General features: G+C 41.5%; 1 protein-coding gene across 1 annotated transcript in view; it reads right to left on the bottom strand.

Moving 5' to 3' along the window:
* Positions 1-12,107, bottom strand: part of GRHL2 (grainyhead like transcription factor 2) — a 58,952-nt gene that overhangs the window by 7,681 nt on the left and 39,164 nt on the right. The window contains exons 12-14 of the mRNA XM_026841503.1: positions 11,198-11,229; positions 9,662-9,756; positions 3,994-4,079 (exon numbers count right to left, since the gene is read on the bottom strand). Of these exons, the coding sequence (XP_026697304.1) occupies positions 3,994-4,079; positions 9,662-9,756; positions 11,198-11,229 (213 nt within the window). The remainder of the gene's footprint in view (positions 1-3,993; positions 4,080-9,661; positions 9,757-11,197; positions 11,230-12,107) is intronic.

Below are 12,107 nucleotides of genomic sequence, written 5' to 3'. Positions count from 1 at the left end.
AACCAATCTTTTTCACTCTGAGCTCTATGTAGCCTATGAAAAAGGCTGTGTAGCCTATGGAAAAGCTTTGTAGCCACATACACAGGGTGGAAATGCACCCTACAAAGAAGTTCCATAACATAATTAGCTTATCTGGAACAAGTTCAAGTCTTTGCTCCAAACAGGGCAGAACAAGAGTGATTTGCCATGTCCCTGTGTGGGATGTCATAACCCATCCACAGGCAGGTTCCCCAGTAGAAGGAATCACCTATTTCTGGACAGAAACACTTGTGTAGGTACCCACACACTGCCCCTCACTCACACTCTACCCGTGTCTAGCACTATTTTTCCACATCTCCCTTCCTTCGATGCCTCAACCTGTGCTGCCCACAGAGTGGCAGCTGCCTGACCTGAGGCTGGTGACTCCTCTGGGGTAGCCAGGTGCCACCTGTGAGGGCAAATATTGATGGTCTTAGAGAAGTTCTCAGAGAAACTTTCATGTTCTCCTTTTATTATTTCTTACTCTCTAGCTTTTTTTACCATGAATAGAATGGCATCAGATAAGCAATCTGGCACTGAACTTCTGCATCTGTGGTTTTGTTTTACCCCTAAATTTAAGCTTTTATGTAAAGCAAGAATAAAAATGGCTCCATTTCGTCAGATTGTTGAAAAAATCCTTCATAACAGACACCAGAGAAAAACTGCAACCTGAAACTGCAGAAAACATCACAACTGTATAAACACAAGGAAACTATCTTCCTCTCTGGTCTGTTCACTCTGAGCCTACTGATATTGTAAAGATCAGTACTTGAAGACACTTTTCACTGACTCCACACAAACAAGCAAGCAAGAAGAAACATTCCTGTGCTAAGGAGGTTTAATAGCAGCTAATATACAGCATTCTGCACATTCCAGCATACAACTTCCCTAGGATACTTGGGATACCTAACACTCACGCATTCCAAATGTTGCTCAGAGTGGTTTGGGACTCTGGGATACCACTTCCTACATAAGCTATGAGAGGTAGGGCTGAGAAAGCCTTGCCTGTCACACTGCCTGTGACAGGTGTAGGATTCATATAACATGCAAGGATTAGTAAGCTTTGCGAAAGACTTCCAGCTGACTGAATAAGCACATTTCTCAGGAACCCTTGAGGATTCAACCAATTATACCAAATAGCAAGCTCTAGAAGCAAGGCTTAAAGTGGGGATATGGGAGACCCTCCCTGTCACAGGCTCAGAAAACGTCTCCAGTGCAAATGTGCTAATTCCTGATGAAGAATCTGAGAAAACAGAGAGCTAGCATCCACTAGGGCATCTCACTTTAACACTCTCTTTTGAAACACGTTTGTTGCCAAATCAGGGGGAACACCACTACTACCAACTACCACATAAAACAACAGGATTTCTCACCTGACCCAAAGCAGGCTACAATAAATCTAAAAAAAGTACCTTTATTTGGAGGAATATTTTCCTTTTGTCACCTCCATTGTCCATTTGTCAATATACTGAGCAGAGAATTCCTTCCTTCCCTTAGGATGCCTGAAGCAGTGGGACAGCTTTCAGAGTGACACTAAAATAGTCTGGATGTCCCTCTGGGCTGCAGTCCCCTGGCACGGCAAGTTTGGCTATAGCACATATCTGTTTGCACAAGCCACCAGAAATGCTTTCTCTGCTGGAGTCAGGAAGACAGAAAGGGCAACATCTGGGCTGGTCGAGGCACGTAGGAAAACATCTTTGTCAACTTACTTCTACGAAATAGTCCGGTCTGTTGCCCTGCATTGTCTGGAAGGACACACCAGGACAACTCTGGTCTAAGCAAGCTCTATTGAGCTTAGCTGTTAGCTTTTAATTTCAGAAAGATTTTGGGAGATGCTTAAATTTCCCAATTCTGTAATTTGAATAAATATGTGATTCTGCACAATGTAAGACTGGGGTACCTACTGAGATCCACAGAGTTAACCTCACTTTGGATCAAGCTGAGAGCAGGATTTAGAACTGTCAGTCACCACATATGTGTGATGTTTTGTGATGGGCAACTGTGTCACTGTTTTCTGTTGATCAAGTGTAGGATGCAAATATCTTAAAAACCAAATTTCTGCACCACTTTCTGAGACACACTGTATCTCTGAAACTTCAAACATTTAGATATTTGCCAGAAGAAAGAAATCTGAGAAGGAATCTAATTGTTCCCTTGGAATGGGGGTATATGAGAAAATAAAATAAACAGTATCTGAGAAAACAATATCATTAATCATGGAAAATGATGTGAAAGCTGCAGACCAGGAAGAGTGATTAAACAAACAAACAAAACCCCCTAAAATCCATAAACAGAGAAGGAGGGTATTATCAGAATCACTGGTGCTGTCTTTCAGATCTGGGACTATAATATTCAGAGCCTCAGTTTTTATGTTCTTAGTACTGACTTCAGAACTGAGCATTTAGGGTGTGTATTAATTACAAAATTACATGATTTACTTAAACAACTGTTCAGAGAATACTTAAGAATATGCAGCTTGACAGCTTTTTTGGCATCAACTTATCCACAATGTCCTACCAAAGAGAATGAAAATTTTCTGAATGTGTTCCTTCCAGTGAACTGGGACATTTTACAACAGATCAGATTTCTCTGATGCTGAAAACATGCCACTGAGTCAGCAGCTGTGCTGACAAAGGTATGCAGAAACCTTTCCTGCTTCTGCACCAGCTTTGTTTTTATGGTACACAGTGGTTGGAGAACAGACATGGGGAGGCACAGACTGCTGGAGATTAAATATTCATGTTGGCTTGAATGGTTATAGAAGGATTATAGCATACTTTTAACTTCCATATAAAGACAAGATGAAATCGTGTTACAGCTTATCATGAATCTGACTGCAGCCTCTTCTAGCAAAGCCTGGAGTTTATTATATATGTGTGTTCAGTCTAACTGAGCTGCAGTCACAGCTAACAAATAGTATCAGCGAAAGCACAGTTAGAACATCCTTAGAATGCAGTTGACTCTCCTCAGAGATACATGGAGCTGAATAGGTACTTTAAACAACTTTACTAACTCACAAATCTTTTTTTTGCCTTCTGCTACTGGCCAAATATTGACCAAATAATCTTTACTGCATTTAAAGTGTCCAGTACATGCAACAAAACACTGTACCAGTTTTATGAGAGTATGAATATACACATTTCTAGTACTTGGCGGAGCTCTCTAGGGACACTTTCATCCATTTCCACCTTCTCTCCTACATGTAGCCAAGGCTGGAAATCAAACCAGCATCCCACACATCAATCTCACATTACTCCCCACCAAAGCACTGAGACATGTGGTTGCTTCTTAACTTTTCACTCACCAAATTTCATGCATCTACTAGCCATCAGCTCATATAAACAGGATGAAATGTGGAAATAGCCACTCATGATCACAGCTAACAAGCAAAAACTCCAGTCAAAGAAGCAGCAAAGAGACAGCGTGGTAGGCAGTTCACTCTGGGAGCGAAGGCTAGAGAAGGAATTTGAGACAGGACATAGGAATGACCAGTCTGTGCTGGTTCAGCAACTGCCTCATATGCTGGAACAGCAATTGCAAAAAAAAGCCATATGAAATTCACATGGAAACAGTGCATCCTTGTGTCTCTTCTTTAAAAAATAGCTGTGAACATACCAGTAGGCATTACAGAAGATTCAACAGGCTCTGAATCATCTGGTCAGAAAGAAGCATTTCAGAAAATGGAGCCTGTACCTCCCTACTTTCCCAACACTCGTTAATTATCACCGTTCCTCAAGGCTCAGGTCTCCAATAAATCAGCTTTGCGATATTATTTAATTCCAGCAATTAAACTACTGACAGCACTGAATTTGGAACATGCAGCATTTCAGAGGCGTGCTCCAGAAAGCCTTTGTGAAATGCTTTGAATGTATTTGAGAATAACTTCTTCTTTATATTGTATCTCAATAATATATTGAAAGCTTCAGTATTTTCTTGCCAAGAAAGGTAAACAATGTGAGGACACTGGATACTTACAGCTTCCATTAGCCCCTTTACTGTGGGTGATTTCAGCATCAAAGCATCAAACACCTCATCCGTCTCCTTCCTTACATACAAAAGCACTGAAACAGAAAAAAAATCAAACTTGGAGCAGGTTCAGTCAATTGAACAGATGAAACACCCCACACCGAGTAGAAAAACAAATATTCAACCCTGACAGATAAAATTAAGTGCTTAAGATGGTTTACACTTAAAAAGTGTACTCTCATATCAGCAGTGATCTAAACATGGAAGACACATCATAGTTGTTTTAAAACATGCAAAGAAAATCGAGCAAATTTAATTTAACATGAGGAATCTATATCTTCAAGAACTTAAACCTCCACTTACTGAAATAAGAGAAGCTAAAAAGCACTGGGGTCATGTCCCTGAGTCACAGGACAAAACACACAAATGAAGTCTTCCTAAACCTGTGTCTTGGCTTGCACCTCTCCAGGCTTCATCCAAAAGGGTGGGAAATTCAGAAAAGCCAGGTGTGGCTTGCCTTTAGCTGAGACTCTGAGAGCAAAATCATCGAAAAGGAAAATTGTTCTCTCTGGCATTACTACACGGATGACTGCAAATGGGCCTGGCCAGTCTGAAAATAAACACTGGAAAGAACGAGTCCAAAGTCATTTGAGACTTTACAGAGAAGATATTCAAAAGCACAGCTGGCAGTAATTTACCTGTATGCCCACCCCTGCACAGGTACCCAAATGTCATTTGTACTGCTCAATCTCCTCTTCCTTCTTCAGGTGTCCTGCCAGGTCTTAGTGGTTCACAGGCAGAGTGCCCTGCTCTCTCTAGCTCTTGTCCTCCTCTCTGACTTGTACCGCTAAAAGGAGGAAACTTGCTCTTACATGGCAAAAGCAAAGCAGACAGCTACAAAGTGAATAAACATAAACACTAGAGAAGTGTTTTAGGCATAATCTCACATGACTGATAAAGCAGCAGGTTAAATAAGATGTTCCACAATTTATTTTGTTCCCTAAATAGACTGCCTTTTCAAACAGCAGTGCTGCATGACAGGTGCGAATACACGTGCACTGTTAGGTATTTTATGTCTGTCTGACAAACACTGGTAATAATCTGGGGTTTATATTTTGTAGACAGAAAAATACATCTTTTGAAACTGCTAATTCTTGCAGTCCAGAAGATATCTTCACCAGGTAATTCAACAGACGACTTGCAGATGAACCAACAGAGATGATGGTATTTTTCATTCAGAATCAATCGTTTGCAAGCTAATTCTCAGGTCAAGACTACAGCAAAGGTAGACTCAGGCCCATTTGCAGAGAATTATAGCTTCTTTGCCCAGGTTCTGAACCGATTGAAAAAAAGATTTAAAACATGGGCAGATTAGTCCCCTGTCTTGGTCTACAAAGCAGATGTACAGGACAGTGGTGATTTTTTGCATTTTTAATTCAGAAGTATGAACCATAAAACTCCTACCACAGATGCATAGAGCCACATCCTTTTCACCTATGTTTTGTAATTCTTTAGGACCTCCCTGAAAGTGTCCTTTCAAAGGACTTAGAAGCTGAGATAACTTGGGTCACAATCTAAATACTGTCAGAATATAAGAGAACAAAAGAAATTTATTGGGTTTGATATGTTTACTTGCATGAGCAAGCACTTATTCAAGGTGCTAATTTTACCTGTACTAAACACTTCTATTAATTCAGTGATTCTTTTCTTGTGATTAGAGGGGCTGTCCTCTAACTCCTGGCTAAACATCTGGACCTCTGCCAGCCTTAATAATTACAAACATATCTGAAAGGAGGAAAAATCACTCAGTCCAAGGTTAAAGTTGGGGACATTATACAATCCAAGTGCTGAGCTTTAAATCTCTCTGTTGTGCTTGACATGTCAGACAACATTATGCTGAATGAAGGATCCATTATAAGGATAATGGAGAACTTGAATCACTATTACACACACAGAGAGCCAGGATTAGTAAACGTATGGGGGGGGTGGTTGTTTTGATTTTTTTTTTCTCATGACAGGTGTGAAAATCCTGGCTTTGATTCACAGGGCACTTTTCTATAAATTACTTCTGGCAACAGTGACGCCTTAAGAAGCCACTGTCTTGTCCCTCCCCTTATGCTCTGTCGCTCTGGCCTTTCTCAGTGAATTTTCTTGGATGAAGGACTCTCTCAAACAGCAGATGTGAGTGAAAAACAACCCTTTTTCATGAGTTGTTCCTCAGACAGATCAGGTCCCTGCTTCAGTGTAAAATGCAGCCCCACAAGCCTCTGTGCTGGCATAACTGCAGAGAGAAGGCCAGCTGACCCACAGCAAGAGACACAGCCAGGGCAGGGGGAAAGGAGCTGCAAAGGCTCCACCGGGCTCAGCAACATTGCCACCGAATGCCAAGCCATGACTGTGATGATGTGACACATCTCGTACTTACAGCCTCTGATCCTACAGTTCATGGCATCTAGATGGGCTCACTTTAATAGTACAGATTGCTATACTGGGGTGGGGAGGAATCTTGTACGAGGCAATGAGCTATTTTTGACTTAAAATTAAACTTGTCTGACCTCTACACTACCTGGCCTCAGTTCTTAACCTTCTTACCAGCACGGAAACACTGTAGTCCCTAATGATCTTTAGATGTTAAAAAGAAATGCAAAAGATGGGAGTGATAAATTTATCTTTAGTTACTTAAGAAACAGCCGGGATTCACAAAATTGCAGCGTGGCAACCAGCCTTTGCTGAAGGCAAGGGAAGTTGTTGCACCTGGGAGGTTTTTGGAAGTCAGGCCACTGAACTGAAGATTTAAGTGTGAATGCAGGACAATGTCAGATACTTCTTCCAAAAGTGCTAACAGCTTGGCTCTTCATTGGCAAATCTGCTAAGGTAGCAAACAAGCAAAAAACATATGGCAAAAATGAAACTAAAGACATGATGGGACAGTAAGACTTGGGCCATTACAAAGGTCTGAGCCCAGGCAGTACTGATGCTCTGATTGACACCCTGTAAGCAATGACTACAGTCTTTGAAAAGTGGTCTCTGAATGGAGATGTGGCACATTTTAGCCAAGGAAAGTAAGGCTGGCAGCTGTGACCTGGCTTTCCTTTCCCACATCTGAAGTTTTCACTAATTGCCCAGGCACAAATTCCCTAGGTGACAGAGTGAATGCTGTCCTCCACAGGGATGGTTCACAAAACCCCGACTGATATGAATTCAAAATGCTGCACAGCAGTTTAACATGATTTTCCTGAAAGACAAAAGCTAGACAAAAATATAATTTTCTTCAAGCTGAGAACTACAGGACTGGAAATCTCCCTGATCTGTAATACAGCTGCTGAATTTATAATTAACGGGAAACTCCCTATGAAATCTGAAAGGGAAAGTGATTTGAAAGCTCTTACTGAGAACTCAAAACAGGAAAAGGCCAGAAGTCTGGCCAAGTAACTCGCTACACGGCACACTTGGTACAGATTAACAATCTACATTTCTGTGTTGGGCACTTGTACCTCCCTTAGAGGTCAAGGAGATAGAAGAATAATTCACAAAGACACAGCTACCTGTGTGAGAATATAAACCTTGTTTTACTGATGGTTTGCAACTCCCTTCAGACCTGTTCCCTTGAAGGCTGCCCCTTACACTTTTGCTTCCACTGGACAGTATTACGATTAGGTCCATCATGCAGAGGTGAGGTCACACACTGTCACTTCAGTTCTTCAACTGGGCTTGAACCCCTCACTGGATGCTACTTACCTCCACTGACAATGAGCCACCTTGGGATTACATTGCTTTTAATGCATATTTTAACATATCAGACCTGCTCTCTCTCAAACATTACACCAGTGGCTCATCTATACCTGCTCTCTAGGAGTTATTGGTTCTGCTGTACCAAATAAATCTGGGAGGAAAAAAAGCTTCTAGTATGGCTAAGCTTGAGAAAAAACAGCAGAACATTTTAATACCCAGTGAATCCTGTGGCAAAGACAGTATTGTCAAATGGGCAGATTCAGCTGAGCTGCACTCCATCAACACAATCCCAGATGCAAGGTTCCCGGCAGCAGGAAGTTCACCAGAGCAAAGGCCACACTGGAAGGGGCTTGGCCTCCAGCCAGCATAGTCCAAGTTGCGAGAAACACTGAACAGGAAGGGGATGTGAAGAGAGCATCCTCCAGTTTCTCTGGTTCTGTGCCTCTCCTGGATTTAATTATTTAACATGATTTCGCCATCAGTTGAAAAACATTTTTTTCTTTCAAAACCTCCCCTTGAAATGGCTGCAAGTCCTGGACAATATTAGAACAACTTACCACAGCAAAGGACAGGAATAATCAAAGCAAACCAAGACCTCCTTGCAGGCAAGTCTCCAGGCTTCCAGCTGGGAAACCCAGGTGAAATTGCAGGAAATTGTAGTTCTTTATGTAGCCCTTGTGGCTGTCCCCTTCTGCCTGAAGGAGCCCTGATAATGTGAATTTGGTCGAGGCCCTGAGTCAACCAGATGCAAGTCTGTGGTCAGTGCTGACCTCACATAATTAACTGAAGATTTAATTAAAAAAGAATATGTTCACATTTATTACAGGAAGATACCAGTCTCCATCCTGTAATCTTTTATGCTTTCCCTAGTTCAAGCACACCACCCTAACTAACACAGAAACTTTGCAAATGCAGGCTCATGGGAAGTTGTTTCTATAAAGCTCAAATAACTCTTACAAATGGTGCAACTAGGAACAATTGAGCTCACTTCTGTACCTTGTTGCTTTGTTGTCTCACAAACTGGTGGGTGAACCTCAAATCATTTGCAAGTTTGAGTTACGTAAGTCAATCAAACCCTTGGAGCCTCCAATAAACTTAAACAACAGAACTTATGAGACTGAAGGAATGGCAGATGTTCTTCAGGGTGTCTAACTGTGGCAGTGTAGGAAGTTATAACTTATAGCACTGCAGTGGAAGTGACTGCACACAAAGCAGATTTTGTGGATAAAACTATCATCTTTGCCTTCAGTGGAAAGTTTAACAGCTCTACCCAAACCATTGCTTCAATGTTACTCAAGCTTCACTGTACCAGACTGGAAAACAGGAGTTCAAATGGTATAGCATATGAAATGCAACTATAATAATATTCACTCAGGGCAGTAAAAACAGTTTCAAACTCTTTAACAATTCAGTTAAGTCTGCTGGAAGATGTCTCTCCATATCTTATACGCCTAATTGGGTAGGACATTTCTGAGATTTTATTCAGGCTACTCTAAGTCTGCAGTCAGCAGGAGCTTGCCTGTGTAAGGTCTCTGTATTTGACCCAGTGCATCTTGCATATTTGCTTATGATCTCAGCCAGAACAGAAGAGATGAGCAAAGTTAAAAATAGGACAACCACAGATTTGCTACTGGAACATTTATGAACTATGGAGCTTGGCCAAGGATCAAGAAACTTTCCAGCTTTTTTATGTTTTATGTACACTTGTGTCCTGATCCCTTCATGAGATAGCACAGTCCTTTTTTCTCTACTGCTTTTAAGTCATTACTGGCATTTGTTAAAATGCCTCCTTGTACACTGGCAGGTGTAAAGATCTCTTCTTCCATCTACCCCATATTTTCACTAGCATCAAACAGCTGACTTAGTCTGAGCCACACCTGCCCTTCCCAGCTTGAGGGCACAACATCCACAGCATTATTTTTAACTGCTAAGAATTGACTGTTACCTCTTTTCAGGCCTTCTTCTTTCATTTGTTTCAAAGGGGATGGACCAAACTCCTCCTCCACAGGCCGGAACATCCTTTTGACCAGGACACTGCTACTAGAAAACACACAACAGGGACCATGTCACAGTAAAACTGTGCTCCCAGGAGGAAAGGAGACAACAGCAGCAGTCATGACTCACTTTGCACTCTGGCAAAAACCCCACTAGCTACTCAAGTAGCACCAGACCAGAAACTGCAAGGGTTTAGGTTCTGATGCTTATCTGAACTCTTCAGGCCTCTCAAATTGCCCACACTGACAGGAAAATATGCTCCAATATTACATATTATTTTGAAAACCCCAAAGGCACTTAACTTTTTAAATATTAAGAGCGGTGGGGAGGAAGAAAGAGCTAAGTAAGGAGCTGAACCCACATTTACACATTAATTCACATCCTCTTTGGGGTCAAGGAGACAGACTTGAGGAAACACCAGCAATATTTCTAAAATCCGAAGCCATACAAGCCAACAAGTTCAAAAGAAATAAGATGCTGGGCCAGATTCAGCCTGAAGCTGTGACACGCTCCACTGAGGACCAAAAGCACTATGGCCGCCCCCTCCCCTTGGCGTAGCTCTGGCAGGACTCGGTGTCTCCTTTTAGTCTTGGAGGAGAGAACTGAAGCCAATGTGCTTGGCGTAATAAACCCCTTTGTTTCTTGAATTTCACCGTGAGCCTTATGAATATTAGCTTCATGAAAAAAACAAAAAGGGCCTCATGTTTTCAAATCAATGTTAGCTGCAAGTGCCCGGCCACTCCCTACCACGGGCCATTTTTTACAGGCTTCTGTAAGTGCACTTTTCTTTCTCCAAACTGTCATATTTGAGGGCATTAACTTGGGATTCAAGCAATTTATGTAAGTATGGGGCTTGCACACATTACAGTTAATATTGGCTGAACTTCAGCCATGCATATTAAAGCCCTTATTTCATGACATCTCTAACTCTTTTAGGGACTTTCTGCAATTATTCCAGTCGCTCCAAAGCCATATAGAGGGTGGTCCCATTTCCAATCTTCCCCCTTCCCAGATCTCCCATTCTCTTTCTGCCTTTCTCTTCTGGTATTCTCTCTGCAGTTCCTGTATTTGCCACATACACACATGTGCACTGCTAAACAGCTTTCAGGAATGCAGTGAACTTCAGTGCTTCAATAAAAAATTCCTGGGTTTTAAATTATTTGAGAATCCTTATATATAAAATAGGCACTCATCAAATATATTGTTGTGTCCCTGTATTGAAACTTACGGATCTTTAAACTGGTTTACTTGGAAATGTGATAAAAAATAGATATAAAAAGCAGCCAGTTCACATAAAGGATAAGGAAGTTACTATTAAATAAACCTCCCTCTGAGTTCTACATATTATTCACCTACTGTTAGCAATGGGAGAACATGAGGGAAGGGGGAGAAAGGGAATCAGTTTTATCTGATTTTGTGTTTTGTGCCTGCTTTCTATGAGTTTAAACTGTTAATTGCAAAGCTTGCGAAACAGTAAATAGCTTACCCTTCTCTCTCATCATCTGTATTGTAGTAAACCTAGAAGGGTGGAAAAAAACCCAATTATTCCAAAACTCAGACACCTGCTTAACAGATTAACTTCAAAAGAGAGAAAAGACAACAAGTGGTTTGCAGTTTTTCATTTGCTAAAAATGCTTTTCCTTCCATAAAACACAAACACCTCTAGTTCTAATTGTGATCTAGAAAAAGTGTGGCTTAGAAAAACTGCTGGTGAAATTCGTCTAGTACAAATATACCAAAGCATTTTGGCAGACATTGCCCTCTTTCCTGGTTTATATCATTTTCCCAATTATTTTACAATCCTGTAAATCAGATCAGTACTCGCGTAAATTACCCCAATACAATTTAAGCCACAACACTCACAAGCTTTTGTATATATTTAATACTGTCTGAAAATGTAATTGAACTATAAAGATCAACATTAAACTAGAGACCCAATGGAAATACAATTGCTAGTGGTACAACCAAACTCTTTTGCACAGGCTGTGAGAAGAAGCTCAAGTCCAGACCATTGTTTTGTAAATCAGTATAGCTCACAGTCATTGGAACCAAATTTACAACAGCAGCAAATGCAGCTAACGTTAGCAGGGGAGGTATAAAATCACAGTCTCAGTATATTGTTAAAGGCTTTACAGAACAGTCAGACGAAATCCTCACAATGTGCCTGCACCACAGGTCTGCACCAACAAGTGTACCAGCGTTCCAGCTGCTGAATTACTGTGCAAGCGTGGGGTGAAGGCAGGGCACTGAAGCCCTGCGTTCTGTGGGAGCAGAGCAAGGCATCTCGGGCACGTTTCCAGCATTTGTGCTGGCAAGACTCAGAGCACCTTGGCTCTCAAGGGGAGCCTTCACTTCTGAACCTGTACAGTGAAAACAGCTCGGGGGGGGAGTGGGGG

The sequence above is a fragment of the Athene cunicularia genome (genome assembly GCF_003259725.1).
Source record: "Athene cunicularia isolate RWA chromosome 2 unlocalized genomic scaffold, athCun1 chr2_part1, whole genome shotgun sequence".
Classification (NCBI taxonomy): Eukaryota; Metazoa; Chordata; class Aves; order Strigiformes; family Strigidae; genus Athene; species Athene cunicularia.
This window is presented reverse-complemented; position numbering and strand designations above follow the sequence as displayed.